This window comes from Temnothorax curvispinosus, unplaced genomic scaffold (genome assembly GCF_003070985.1).
Source record: "Temnothorax curvispinosus isolate PA1 unplaced genomic scaffold, ASM307098v1 QBEX01009381.1, whole genome shotgun sequence".
NCBI lineage: Eukaryota > Metazoa > Arthropoda > Insecta > Hymenoptera > Formicidae > Temnothorax > Temnothorax curvispinosus.
In genome coordinates this window covers 7726-23015 of record NW_020219161.1, presented here as the reverse complement: position 1 = coordinate 23015, position 15290 = coordinate 7726, and the positions used below count along the sequence as shown (strand labels likewise).

Sequence of the window (15290 nt, the reverse complement as noted above, 5' to 3'; positions counted from 1 at the left end):
GTGTGTGTGTGTGTGTGTGTGTGTGTGTGTGTGTGATTTCTGCTTAGTGCTCTGAATGTCATCTAGTCATACATATCAAGAATTTTCGATGGGCTTCTTCTGAAGATAGGATACGAAGAAAATCCTAATGCATGATGACGATATCACAAAGATGCTAAGGCTAGATGCCACGAAATGTGCATGTACCGTCGGTCACGCGGAATGCAAGAGAAAATCCGCCGTTAAATTGAGCGAACATTTACGAATCTTGATACCCACAAGTAATTTCTTACAATCTTCTTATGATCCTGATTATCTCATAATTTATATTTTTGTACGTGTACTTTATGCTTTGATAGAAGGAACGTGAAAAAGAGCAGGAAAAGGAAAGAGCACTAGCGGCGAAGCAGACAGAAAAGAACAAACAGAAGAGACAGATTCAAGCTTTGTCTTTTAATCTGGACGAAGACGAAGATGAAGCTGAGATGTCTTCTGACGAAGACAATGCCGAAAAATCCCCGCAGTCAGAAAATGTGCAATCTGATGGCCCTGCGATTAAGAAGATTTAGAAAAATCCAGATGTAGATACATGTTTTTTGCCAGTAGGGAAAGAGACGAGGAGGAAAATAAACTTAGGGAAGAATTAAGACAAGAATGGGCTAGAAAGCAGAACGCGTTGAAGGAAGAAGAAATTGAGATCACATTCAGTTATTGGGATGGATCTGACCATCGTCGGAGTGTTATAATGAAGAAAGGTGAATGTCTCAGTGGTTTAGAGAACGTTTAAGTTATTAAAATACTCCAGTGCCACTTTTCGAGTAACATTGGCATGATATATAATGTTCTGCTGCATAAATTAAATTTTCACATACAGGTAATTCTATCTATTAGGTTCTTCAGAGATGTTTAGAAGTTCTAAGGCCCGAATTCAGCGAGCTTAAAACAGTAATGGCAGATCAGTTAATGTATGTCAAGGAAAATCTTATATTACCGCACCATTATACGTTTTACTGCAACTGTAACTGATTTTATTGTAACTAAGGTAAATATACTAAATGATAAAACTTATGAAGCAATATCACAATGTTGGCATGTTATTTTAATGTATGTAATATTGCGATTAGGCACGAGGAAAGAGCGGGCCTCTGTTCACATTTGACGTTCACGATGATATTCGTATTATGCACGATGCTTCTGTCGAAACTGAGGAATTACATGTCGGAAAAGTTTTACTTAGGTATTTATTATTTTTCTCTTTAGATCATGGTACGAGAGGAACAAACACATTTTTCCAGCAAGTAGATGGGAACCTTTTGATCCAACGAAAAGTTACGACAAGTATACAATGTCGGATCAAAATAGGAAAAAAGCTAAAATCTGATCTTAGATTCAACGAATTGTCCAATTTTGTTTAAAGGATTCAGATTCAAGGACTGTAAATATTATAACCAGATAAATAACTTTGTTTCATCGTACAATTGATTCATTATAAAACAGCTGATTATATATATATATATATATATATATATATATATATAGTAGCTACATTGTATTTTCAAGGACTGTGATTTTAATTCATTCAGTTATGTGATAATATTTAATTCATTTACTCGATTATGTAGCTCTACTAAATAGTTAAGTTTTCGCAAACATTTGGAGGGAAAATAAAAATACATGAATAGTTTAATGACTTGAATATAATAATTACAATATGAAAATACAAAACCATACTTTAATTCATTCCTATAACAATCAGAAACAGTATTAAAATATTAATCCATGATCAGATCCTCTAACAGAAATCTATTTACAAATATTAGATGTATCATCTCTTGTCATTTCTTGAAGATAACTGTACAAAAATAAATATATACAATTATATCGATTATAATCACGTATTATTCATAGATTTGATACAAGTTGGATTCATGTATGTAATATTTTCGGGAAAATAGTCTATTATAATAAACTTTTTCTCAGTCGATCTGTTCAAGCAGTCAAGAAATCCGATCCAATAAATAACTAGTCCAGACCCGAATCTGTTCCAGTAGTTTCCAGTTTTGCATCGTTTTATATTCTTCATGTGTTTTCAATACATGAATTATTACTTATTTGAAAATTAATAATTAGTGGATAAGGAATAATCACATTGTCAGGTAAATTTTTTATTTTAAAAATAATAATTGATTTAATATAAATAATTTAATTATTGCAGATAAACATGATTTAAAAAACATGTTAATATTATATATATGTATATATACGATATATATGTGTATTTATATCTACCTAACATAGAGAATTCACAAGAATAACATTAAATATAATAAATACGTATTTAATCAATAAATACATATTTAATAAATTTCAAAAATAGAAGACAATAGTTCTATATTATAACTATTATTACATTTAATGTTATAGCGATTCTCTATATAATACAAATTTAAATACACATATATGTATATTTGTAAAAAATAAGAGGTTTTATATATATATATATATATATATATGTATATATAGGTATATATATAAATTTAATAAAAATTTAATTCGTTATTATTATAAATTTGTGAATAATTAAAAAATAAAAAATGGAAATTTTTTGCCGATACTTGCTTATCACTACAAACCCTTACAGAAAAGTATTACTGACTAAATACTTAAAATCTCAGTCATTTAATACTGTCAATATTTATTTGGGAAATACTGGGAAAATACTGGTAGTGATAAGTATTATAGGTAGTGATTAATACTACACAGAACTACTGGTGCTTAGTATTGAATTACTCACTGATATTTCGATTTCCGATATTTACCCGGCATAAAAAAAAATTATTTTTTTTTGAAATTTTATTACTATTTTATAACTAAATTTGTTTCTTAAGATGCAGTCTATAATTATAAATATTTTCTCGTATTTGAAAAACACTTACCTTGGTGGGATCGAACTCGGGACCTCTGGATCGTGAGCCAACTGCCTTACGTGGTAGACTACTTCTTAATTTGATGTAAGTGTTATATATAGTCTACATGTGTCATAACCAGCGCAAATATATAATTTTTCAAAAATCATCTTAAGAAACAAATTCAGTTTAAAAAGAGTAATAAAATTTTGAATTGGATATTAAAATGATATCCTCAGTACTATTTCAAAACTTGTACACTTTTATCACGACGAATTAGTACAGACCTTCATATAAAATGTATTTGTGCCTTACTTTTATCTCTTTTCCTTAATATTATCAGGAATTACCCATTATAATGTTTCTATACAAATTGTAGTACTGGTCAGTGATTAATTTCACATGGAATATTCAGTTCAGTACTTGAGTATTAATATTAAAATACTGGCCAGTGATTTATTACACATGGAATTCTTGGTTCAGTACTTCAGTACTAACATTGAAATACTCATCAGTAATTCAACACAAGTATTTATTACACAAGTATTTTTCACCTAGTATTAAATGCTTTCTCATCAGAAATTTAATACTAAGTATTCAATACTCGTCCTGTATTAAATACTACTTTCATAAATTACTGACCAGTAATAAAATACTATGCAATACTTGGATCACAGTGATTCAAGTACTAATAAATACTTAATTTTAGTATTATTAATACACAAAATAAGTATTTATTACTAACCAGCTAGTAATACTTTTTTGTAAGGGAAATGCATGATATCAGTACAAAATTATCTTTTTCAAAAAAAGGTAAAAAAAAAGGCGCCAAGTACACGCGCAATGTATGTTGTAAATCTAAAAATCTTAAATGGTAGTAGCTTTATTTCTTCCTAACAAAATAATTCACAAAATTGCGTTACCTAATTCAACCTAAGTGATACGTATTTCAAAAAAAGATGTGAAATCTTTAAATTGCGCTAATTGCAAAGAGAATATATATACTTTGAAAAATAATTGTTGTGCAACTACTTTTAAAAAATAAAACAAAATTGTGTTACCTAACTCAGCCCAAGTGGTATGTATCTTTGTATTCCTGAGAGTCTTTCTATCAACCCAAGTGGTAGTAGTTTTAATTCTCCTTGATAAAATTATAATATTACAAAGAATTATTTTAATCACAAAGAATTAAAAAGGTAACATTATAAAATAAAAATATTTAATTAAAATAAAATATAGAAATTTTTCTTGTAAAAAACTTGGCGCTGCTTATATGTGCAAAAGGAAATAGACCAATCCATCTCTTTATGCATATGCTTATGCACCTATGCAAGTTTGTCTGGGTTGACCTTAAAAAAGCAGCGCCAAGTTTTTTACAAGAAAAATTTATTTATTTTATTTTAATTAAATATTTTTATTTTATAATGTTACCTCTTTAATTCTTTGTGATTAAAATAATTCTTTGTAATATTATAATTTTATCAAAGAGAATTAAAATTACTACTACTTGGGTTGATAGAAAGACTCTCAGGAATACAAAGATACATACCACTTGGACTGAGTTAGGTAACACAATTTTGTTTTATTTTTTAAAAGTAGTTGCACAACAATTATTTTTCAAAGTATATATATTCTTTTTGCAATTAGCGCAATTTAAAGATTTCACATCTTTTTTTGAAATACGTATCACTTAGGTTGAATTAGGTAACGCAATTTTGTGAATTATTTTGTTAGGAAGAAATAAAGCTACTACCATTTAAGATTTTTAGATTTACAACATACATTGCGCGTGTACTTGGCGCCTTTTTTTTACCTTTTGAAAAAGGTAATTTTGTACTGATATATTAATACATTAATATATTTAATGCATTCAAGTCTTAATATATTAATGTATTAATATATTTATGTATTAATTTTTTTTTATTGTATTTATTGAGTATCTATGTATCTTATTACATAATATACAAATAGCATATTCATTTATGTATTAATGTGTTAATGTATTTATGTATTCATGTATTTGTCATAATGAATACGTACCTTATTTCTGAATCTTTCGGAAATCGGAATAAAGTTTCCTTTGATCCCACAATCTTTAAATACATATAGATAACCTCTTTTATTATTTATTATAATTTTTATTTAAAATTTTTTTTAAATAAATACAAATACAATACAACTGACGCGCCGATGTATCTAACCAAATAAACTGTCAGATGACAGCCGCCATGTTATTGATTGCGCAAATCGCCATATTCATTTACCAACTTCTTAGAGGAGTGAACCTACTGTTCTTACTTATACTGTGCATATACTCTGTTGTCAGCAACATGCCAGCAACAATGCAGACACGTTGCTATCTGGGCATATATTGCATTATAAATCTAAAAAAATACGAAAGCACCGGACAAATTAAACTATAATTAAACTTTCCAGATAGCAGAATGATGTCAAATAACGTATTAATAATAACGTCTTAATGACATATCTCTGTCAATAATACATCATTCAATAATATGTCATTAAGGCCCCTGGTCCCTGAGCCGAAAACTCCGCGTTGACGGTAGCGACGTACCGTCGCGTTAGAAATAAGAACTCTCTCCAATGCCAATGGAGAATAAGCGAGAAATGTTGAGAATTGACGTGTCGAAAATTCTTGCGTAGTATTTCCAAATAAAAAGATATTTGCTTAAAATAACACTACAGATCACTTCAGCACACTTCGAAAACACTCCGAGTTGAGGTTAAGTCTACCCCTTTGAACAGCCGTAAAATGAATGTAATACGAAATCTAGTCATGCGCCTGCGCACAAGCCTGCATCGTATCACATTCGTTTTACGGCTGTTCAAAGGGGTAGACTTAACCTCAACTCGGAGTATTTTCGAAGTGTGCTGAAGTAATCTGTAGTGTTATTTTAAGCAAATATCTTTTTATTTGGAAATACTATATACGCAAGAATTTTCAACGTGTCATTTCTCGCTTCTTTCTCACATTCCAACATGACCGCGATGAGTACCCTGCAGGAGCCTTTAAGACGTTTTTAGACGTCGTACCCTACTATTTGATTTTTATTCGCCTCTTCTTTCAGAAAATAGTTTTCCAATATGGCGATTATTGAAAAAAGCAAAAGAGCGTGAATATTACGAATCACAAAATAACGCGCAAAGAAAAGCGTGCGCGGCGATAATAGCCGCACAAGTGAATACGCGCACTCACCTTGATGCGAATCGGCAAGCAACAGGATGTGGGTCGTCACGACGCAACGGAGGTCGTCGCATCCTCTCATGTCGGTCACTCGTTCATTCAAGCATAACCTCGATAAATCTACAATGTCATTAACGGCGACGGAAACGAAAACGATGAAAAATATGCTGTTGACGCTCGACGTTTCACGATGCGCGAGTAGCGAGCTTTCAAACTGAAGTTTCTGCGATCACGTGATCACCGTGCCGCCGCGCGGCGCGCGCACGCGCCAATCGAATCAGCGGCGGCCGGTGCCGCGGCCACCTATTGCACTTCTGCTGGACAAGTTGGCGGCGATTGAGTTTGAATTATACGTATTCGATGTCGCGCCGAGGGGAAATGCAATGCTTACACGGCGCGTTTCTAGGCGACGGGCCAAGCTCGCGCATGACATTTGCACGAGTGAGATGAATCGTTATGATCGTATACTTACATAATATACACGTCGCGACGATTGAAAAGGACTTCATCGTGCGTTAAATAGGAACTGTATGATTTCGGAAGTATGACTCGATAAGATGCAGTTATCTTAGATGCAGGAAAAAATTCCTCCTCGAGCTTACGGGAAATAAATTTAGTCTTAATAAATAAATGTTTTTGATTTCGTTTTATTTTGAAGAACGCATTATTCCGCGACAATGGGCGTTTATGAAACGAACAGAGGGGACATAGAGAACGACAGAAATGTTTATAGATCGCACATATATATGAGCTTCATACGCGACGCGACGTACGAAATGTTAGTGAAACATTTAGGCTAGCGAGCGATAAGTAATTAGGTCGACATTCGACATAAATACGCAATTGCGCAACTTTCATAGCTGTTTATTTGTGAGAAAGGGAAAATAATTCACGCCACTGCAAAATCGGCGACTGTCACGTATCGCCGAATACACTCCGTCACGATACGCTCTAGTGACTTTGCAAAATACAATTGGTCCGTCTCCGACCAATGTGCCGACAAAGTCGGTTGAACGCTCCGCATTCTGGCGTTCTGCAAAGCCCCGAGGTAAAGCATCGATGCGCTTGTGTCATTCCAAACGATGAGGCCCTGGCGACGGGAGGATTCCAGCTCACAACTCTAGCGTATTCCCGAGCCATTCCATCAACCGACGTTTTTATCGTGCGTCACGCTATAATCGTGCGGACGCTGGCGATATCGTTCTATTCCTGTTGCGATCTAGTGACTTTCGACGCGACATAGTAGCGCCCTGTGGCGAACAGGCCGGCGGCCAGCAGCAGGCTGGCGACGGCGAGGACGAGATGAAGTATCCACGAGCGGTGCTGCGAATCGACGTGGAGTAGCTCGCGCAAACTCTCGTAGGTGTGATGCAGCGTGCCGCGCAGGGCGGCGTCAAGCGATCTGCCGGCGACGCGGCCGTCGCCGCCGCAGCAATCGTACGACATATATATATATATATATATATATGACGCCGCGTCGCTGTTTGGCATGAAAATAAATATAGCGGGTACGTCGTGGCGTGCCGCGACGTGACGCGACGCGGCTCACACCGCGAATGGCCGTGAGCGGCCTCGTAGAGAGATGCCGAGTTTTGCGGCTAATGCGTCCAAGAATCACGATGCACCGTCAACAGACGGAACGAAATCTCGCGAACGTACATACGTGTATGCATGCGTACGAACAACTGGCGCGGTGGGGTGAACGCCAAGCGGGTTTTCGCTTTCGACTGACTGAAATCGAATGAACTCGGATCGCACGCCCGCTACTCCGTCCGCGTGTGAGTGCGTCGCGTCGCGACGCGGCGCGGCGCGGCGCGTCGCGCGTGCGTGCGTGTATGCTCGCGGACGCATGCTGCACGCGTTCGACCTTGCGGTCTACGCCAGTCCAGTTTACGCTACGCGATTAAGCGCCGAGTCAGCGAACTCTTTGCTCTCAACGCCGATGATATTTATTTATTATAATGATAATACAGCATTTCGTGCGCTCGCTCACGTAGGTTAATTCCCTGGTGGAAAAATGTCTTAGGCCAGTATTCACATAATCAGATCTTATCACTGAAATATATACTAACTGAAACGAGCGCTGGGCCTGCGATATGAGAGAGAGAGAGTATGTCAAGGTGTCTCGAGCAGTGCTCTGTCCTTGTCTAATCTTCTTGATCGGCCTGTACTTCGTCCTCACTCCATCCTTCCCACTCTTGACTACGCTGTGAGCTAGACAAAGAGAAAAGGGGAACTTGGGACTTATTTCTCATATCGCTCGCCTGTCGTGGATTTCTATATATAGTAACGCTCGTTCCACTTTGAATATATATTTCAGTGGACCCTATATTTAAGACTATCTTATAAGTACAATCTTAAGATGTCATTTGAAATAAGTTTCGACTATGGCTACGTCTCGATATTCACTACCAGTACTGAAAATCTATAGTACGTGTGACGTAAAAATTTTCAGTCTATAAATACTGGCCTTAGAATTTTTCATATTATTATCAGAATTTTTGAATTAATAAAAATTTTAAGACTCAGATTTTTTATACGATTTGGAACGTTTAAAAAAAAAAACTCAGACAAGATAATAATGAAATATTTCAGATTTTTCCCGCCAACACATCTTTGTAGAAATCTGAATAAATAAGTATGAGAAAATTGACGTAATTTAGCAGAAATTTTCGTATTATACTAAATAAAATAAATTATACGAATTTAAATAAATGTTTCTTATCGTAGTCTTATTCTTAAGTTTCTTAAGTTAAGTGACGAATAAAAAATCGTGCTCAGCTCGGCTTACAAAACGCGAATGTGGAGATGAGACGAGTGATTTATCATTTATTTATCAATGACAAGTGCTGCACGCTGCATGTATGATACTAGGGCTGTTCCCTTTGGACGCTTTCGTGCTGAAAACGTATTCTATCTTTCTTTAACATATAATGTGCAATAAAGATAGAATACGCTTTCAGTACGAAAGCGTCCAAAGGTATAATGCAGCCATGATGTATCAACAGCAGTCACATATGCGTTGTAATTTTAAATGACCACACGAGAAATTGTTGTAATATATCTATCGAGGCCCGAATGGCAATATGTAGATTAACTTTAATCTTTTTCTAATTCTTAGAACTAGAAAAATAAGTGAAACCGAAATTAAAATTAATATACATAGACATGAACACAAGTAAAGAAATAACTACGTTATTTAAATTATATAACGTACTGAACTAAGATCCTATGAAATTAAGTGAAAACTTTGCGTAATAAAGAAGGCTATCGGCGAAAAGAATTTCGTCGTTTTTTATTCTTTTGTTTTATCATAAATTCTAATGCGAAATTTCACAAGTTTGAAAGTAAGGCGGCTTTAAAGCTGATAGAGCGCGATCATTGACTACGGGATAATCAATAGTAAAACAGATGATTATTAATTGGAGGAACCGAAAATAAAATGTAAAAAACGATCACCAAAACAAACAAGCTTAGACTCGTCAAACTTGCCATTTTTAAACTGAAAATAGCATCTCGATATCTAGTTATGCACGATACCTCTTACAAGCGACAGTGTAAACAGTGCTTTAGACTACGCTATAGCTTATATCATCCTCTCGAGTCCCTGAAAGCGCAGGAATGCCACTCCACAACCAACTGTGAAAGTGGTTAATTGCGACCTTTTAATGTGCCAACATTTTTTGCCCCAGGTTTTTCTACGTTATCTCAGGATGGCTAAAAATGTAATCTTTCTATATTATAAACTGCAAAATAAACAACAAAACTCTATTGTTGAGTATAAGATTAATAAAATATTTGCAAAACGATATAAAGATTGAATTATTATGTATGTGTGTGCAGGGAAAATAAAAATTACACCAAAACTACCAGAAATTATATACAAATATATTTGTATGATAACACAAAGTTTTATTGCATTATTCAAAGTTAACGTCTTCTTCTATCTCTCTTCTATATCCTACGTCTCATACAACTGGTTGATACGTTATAAAAATTAACAAACTCTAATCAATGTAAATGTAGTTATATTTTTTAATAACTATTTTGCAAGTGTCACAGTTCATACCTTCTATGTAACTATTTGATAAATTATTTTTTTTCATCATTTAGATTATATTTTGTTTTCAATTTATCTAAATCTTCCATCTTTTTGTCAACATCAATTCGCTTAAATGCTTTGTTGCTCTGATAATATAGAACCACCAAATAACGATTGCATACATTAAAACCGCTCAAGTGGTCACAGGCATTCTTTGCATCAAATATATCTTCGTACACGACAAATGCTGTGCCTCTAGTTTCCGCCGTGTTACCTCTGAAACGAGAATTATAACTTTAAACATTAACTTGTTATTAGATTTACTTCATTTTGACTTTTACTATGTTTACGCAAGCGTAACTTCTGAAGCTTACGATAATTCTTCTGCGTAAACAGGATTTTGCAGTAACTTACGATAATTAACTCCGCGTAAACGAGTGAATTATCGTAAGTTACTACAGAAATAACGCTCGCGTAAACGTAGTATTTGTCAACTATACTTACACTCTAATTTGTCTGATAGCTCCGTACTTGCCAAATATATCATACATTTCTTCAGCTGTAATTTTATAAGGTAAATTCCTAATATACAATACTCTGTTTACTTCAGGTGGCAGCCTTACCTAAAATAAAATTTTTACTTGTTAGAAAACAATAATACATAAGAAGTTAGGTTAGGCTAGTATCAAGATCACTGTCCGTTAATATAGTGTACGTTTCGTGTATATTTACATTAGCGCGACGTTGCAACATTGCCATAGTCATTTTGGCGAATTAGTTTGTCCACTAAAGTTCTCGCAAAGTTACAGAATTAATTTCGACAATAAAACGTCCCACAATGCCGATCGACAGTCAACAGAAGTATGCTTGGTATGCTGCGTACGCCGTTCAGAAACTAATCAGATACGACATTCATGATCACCGTCGTATACATGGTGTAAGGCCCCGGACACACACTTTTTCGTAACAGTAAGGCCCGGTCTACAATGGATGTCGTAAGTCGGAGTCGTAAGAAATTGACCAATCACAGTTCATTATTCTTCGACCGCAAGGAGAATAATAGATTGTGATTGGTCAATTTCTTACGACTCCGACTTCCGACATCCATTGTAGACCGGGCATTAATGCTATACAATGCGAGTCGTAAAGTCGTGAGTCGTAAGAATTTACCAATCACAATCGAATTTGAGGAGAATAATCGACTGTGATTGGTCAATTCTTACGATTCACGACTTTACGACTCGCATTGTAGACCTAGCATTAGAAGACAGAGCTGCGTTCCAAAATTCACTCTAGTTAACTAAAATGCTATAGTGTACGTGACGTAAAATATAGATTTCGACAGCCAATCAAATGTTTATCCAAAATGTAACGCCACATTTAAATGCAGCATTAGTCACAGTTTGTGATAAAAATGCAAACAAAAATAAAAAATTTGTAAATATAATACGAAACTTCACAAATTAATTTAAAAAATATAATACATAATATACTAATGATAAAAAAACAATTTCTACATTAATAAGTAAATGAAGAATAAATATTGCAAATAAGGAATTAGAAAACGTTATTAATGAGGAAGTATACAGAAATGATTATCTACTCGTATTGCAAACTGTAAGCGAGAACAATATTCCTGACACAATGTTATATTTAAAATCGCCTTAAGTTTACTATAAAATGCTATAATAAAATAGTTTTTGCAGCATTTTAAGATAAGCTTTTCTGTAATCTGAAATCTAAGATTGAATTATGAGCACCGTTCTAAGTTGTAGAGACGTGTAATTGATTGTAATATAAAAGAAAGTGTTAGGAGTGATATTATATTAAAACAATTATAAATAATTAAGGAATGCAATTCTTCCAGAACATGTTTTTAGTTTACATTTTATACATTTTCCTTATTGCTTAATTTATACATTTTTTTATTTTTTCTTTTAATTATTATTTTGTACTATTTCTTTGTTAATTTTTCTTAAACCTTAATTATGTAAGTTCGAGTTTGAACGAGACAAGCAATGACTTCTTTCGGGAAATTATTGTTAACTTTTTGACAAACAATATTTGTCAATTTATCAAATATTTTATCCTCTTTGCTAAAGACATCATCATGACATTTTATAGACTCATCATCTGTTATCTGAGCTGCATGAAGGAAGCTTTCTGATGGATACATACAATTTCCTCTAGATATTAGGCAAAGCCAGTCATTTGATGGATTGGGCAAGGATTTGGTGGGGACTCCTAAATTAGTATAACGATATGTCTAAATCTGTGTGCTACGTATCTAGCTATGTATATGAGTGCATTTCTACGCAACTCATCTTCAAAAGTGATACGTTCCAAGTCATTTAATAAATTAAGTTCTTCCGGATTAGATTCATAATTACTTGAATATAATACTGAAAAAGTGAATAGTTAATGTAACGTATATTCCAAGTAGAATAGATGAGGAATGATTAAGGACCGATTTTTCGGTTGGTAAGATACCCAAATAACAATTAATGTTTGCAATTTTGCTGACAAGTTGTTATCACGTAAACAATTAAATTGAAGCTTAAATGGAACAAAGTGATTTCTCAGTATGCAACATGCGAGTAAATTTTGCTATCAAAAGCATTGATAGCAAATTTGCAGCAAAAACTTTACAAGAATTTGTTTACTTATTGTTTGATGATAATTCTTTAAGAATATTTGTTTACTTATTGTCAGTTTTTATTTATATACAATTAATCTTGGAAAAAAACGCTGCAAAGAGCATCTCCATTTACAATTATGTGACTTATATTTGTCTCATGACATGCTCTCTGTTATCCATCCTCCATCCTCAGTCCTATTACTCGTGTCCGAGCGTGGTGACTTCTCTTCATATACATGTGTTGCGCACGTGGATTATACACATTGTATATGCTCTCTGTTATCTGGGTAACTAATAGTTAAATCATATGTCTTTCTTTTTCCTTCAAATTAAATAAGGCTAAACATAGCTACATAGGAATAAATAAGTATTAAGGTTGTTTGGAAGGAATGAGTGAGTTAAGTTTTATTTATAAACCAAGTCCATTTCTTGGCACCAGATAAAGTTAAAGATTAAAGAGAAAGATTGATAAAGAAAATAATAAAAATTGATTGATTGATTGATTTACAAGGATAAACATATTGTGACATTATTTTTCAAATTATATTGGCCAATCGTTGTCGCAATAAACGTTTTTCTTTTCTGTTAATCAATATTGGAGGAATAAACTTCTACCAGTTTTTGATAAACATATGATTTAATTAAATGTCTGTAAACAATTTTTTTACATTTCTTAAATACCTGTAAGCTTTTGGACTTAATGATCTTAACAAAATGGCTGATGTAATATCTTCAGCTGACCATTTGATATGACTCCTTGTCGATGACATTAACATTTTAATCTGGCCAGGTGTAAATACCTTACGCAGAGCATCAATGGCTATTGTTTCCGCCTCTTTATGCCTATCCTTTGCCATTTTTTCAACTTCTGTTTGCAACTGTGTAACTTGTATACTTAAACCTTGATTTTTTTCTTCTAAGAATTCTTTTTCTTCTAAAAGATTTTTATTTTTGTTTAGGAGTTCTTGGTTGCGTTTCTCCGTATTCCTTAATTGCATCAATACCGTTTTGACATCAACATTTGCATTATTGCCAATCTCTTGCATTCTGTAAAATACATAATAATACTTTTCATAACAATACATATTAACAAATTAAATATGATTCGAACCTATTAAATAATAATTTTAAAGAAACATTTAATTACATACATCTCTTGTTGCACCGCTTTATTTTGCTCTTCCATACTTTGTATAGCTGGTTTATCTATATTTTTTGCAACTTCTTCCATATCTTGTATAGAATTTCCTTCCACATTCTTTACAGCTTGATCCTTATTTTGTGTTTTGTTTGTTTCCACATTTATTAAAATTTCTTCTTGCGATAAACGCTGTTTCTGTTGTGCGTATTGCACAAGTTCTGTGTATGTTGGAACAAATGACTTAACTCTGAAACAATATTATTAAAGGCATTAATTTCATTTGTACATTTATATATAGATACATACACATTAAAATATTCACGGTACTTTAATTTTTTTGTTGTCTTCTTTGCTCTGCGACATTATATCTTTTCGCTTTTTTTCTAGATTTAATGTTCGAACAGATCCCTGTTTTAACCTTAACACTTCTTTAGTTGGTTTATTTTGTAATCGTGGTTTTGTCTTCTCAAGCACCAAACAATTTTCATCAAAATGGATTTCGCATATCCTTGCTGTAAGCATGTTATAATATTATATCATAGGTAAGACTTCCGAAAGCCTCTACCTCCGAATTTGATGAAACGGAGGTTAGGGGCTATTCGGAAGTTGAGCATATCATAATATAACACATGTAATAATGACATTGTATTGAGTTGGAATTTAAAACATTAACTTAATTATCATTTTCTTTACGTTAACTTACCCGAATCAACTTTCATATCCGTTTCTTTTCTTTGGCAGGCATTAAGCGATTGCTGACGTATAGATGTTTCTTTAGGAAAAGTAAAATACTTAATTCCTTTAGTCCCATTATGATTCGTACGATTCTTACAATTTTTTACACAGCACGTTGGCATAGCTTCTCCGCAAAAATAGAATATCTAATATCTAAACACAATATAACCTTTAAACTATACTTCACAATAATATGGGAGGAGCCATATTGCTTTTGGCATCTTGGATAAAGTTCTGATTGGTCAAAGAAAATGACGGCTGCACATCCTCGAAACTGTCTTAAAGCCTTGTGTCCACGATGCTAGAACTGCGTCCGAGTTTCGATTTAAGCCAATGAAACTGCTGCTTTTCTGTAAGAGCCGCAAGTTGATTGGCTTAAACCGAAACTCGGACCGATTTCTAGTATCGTGTGCACAAGGCTTTACACCATGGTCGTATACATATGTATGTGTATGTATGTACATGTATGTATACATACATATGTATGTACATACATATACATATACGGTATGCCATGGCGGTATGTATGTACATACATACGTCAGGCTCTAGGGACTTTACTCCCACTTTACCCGCCTATGCGTGGCCACTCTCAATCATAGAGATATAAGAATAGAGTGCGCGAGTCATATGCTAGCACGTAA

At 33.8% G+C, this 15290-nt stretch overlaps 2 protein-coding genes and 1 pseudogene across 3 annotated transcripts; 1 reads left to right on the top strand and 2 right to left on the bottom strand.

The window, feature by feature from the left end:
* The window catches only part of LOC112458938, a 1834-nt pseudogene extending 339 nt beyond the window's left edge, over positions 1–1495 (top strand).
* Positions 1496–8702: 7207 nt separating this feature from the next.
* Positions 8703–11061, bottom strand: LOC112458935 (splicing factor 3B subunit 6-like protein). Of its 2 annotated transcripts, XM_025022774.1 has the most exons (4): positions 10865–11061; positions 10637–10755; positions 10160–10408; positions 8703–9807 (listed from the first exon to the last, which is right to left on the bottom strand). In XM_025022774.1, the coding sequence occupies exons 1-3, from the start codon at positions 10895–10897 to the stop codon at positions 10183–10185; spliced, it is 378 nt and encodes a 125-aa protein (XP_024878542.1). In that variant the 5' UTR covers positions 10898–11061; the 3' UTR covers positions 8703–9807; positions 10160–10182. The 2 variants fall into 2 exon arrangements, with proteins under 2 accessions (XP_024878542.1, XP_024878541.1); XM_025022773.1 differs by lacking the exon at positions 8703–9807 and having other exon boundaries at positions 9958–10408; positions 10865–11059.
* A 986-nt stretch (positions 11062–12047) lies between these two features.
* Positions 12048–14879, bottom strand: LOC112458936. Its single transcript, XM_025022775.1, has 4 exons — positions 14615–14879; positions 14239–14423; positions 13922–14158; positions 12048–13817 (listed from the first exon to the last, which is right to left on the bottom strand). Exons 3-4 carry the CDS (start codon positions 13999–14001, stop codon positions 13412–13414), a joined length of 486 nt encoding a protein of 161 aa, XP_024878543.1. The 5' UTR covers positions 14002–14158; positions 14239–14423; positions 14615–14879; the 3' UTR covers positions 12048–13411.
* Positions 14880–15290: the final 411 nt, after the last annotated feature.

Bases quoted from the DNA above. Each gene is read 5' to 3' on its own strand.
- LOC112458935 (XM_025022774.1), bottom strand. From the start codon at position 10,897: ATGACTATGGCAATGTTGCAACGTCGCGCTAAT. The intron at 10,756-10,864 runs GTAAATATACAC...ATTTTATTTTAG, and splicing joins TGTTGCAACGTCGCGCTAAT to GTAAGGCTGCCACCTGAAGT. The intron at 10,409-10,636 runs GTAAGTATAGTT...TTCTCGTTTCAG, and splicing joins GCTATCAGACAAATTAGAGT to AGGTAACACGGCGGAAACTA.
- LOC112458936 (XM_025022775.1), bottom strand. From the start codon at position 14,001: ATGGAAGAAGTTGCAAAAAATATAGATAAACCAGCTATACAAAGTATG. The intron at 13,818-13,921 runs GTATGTAATTAA...TGTATTTTACAG, and splicing joins AAAGCGGTGCAACAAGAGAT to AATGCAAGAGATTGGCAATA.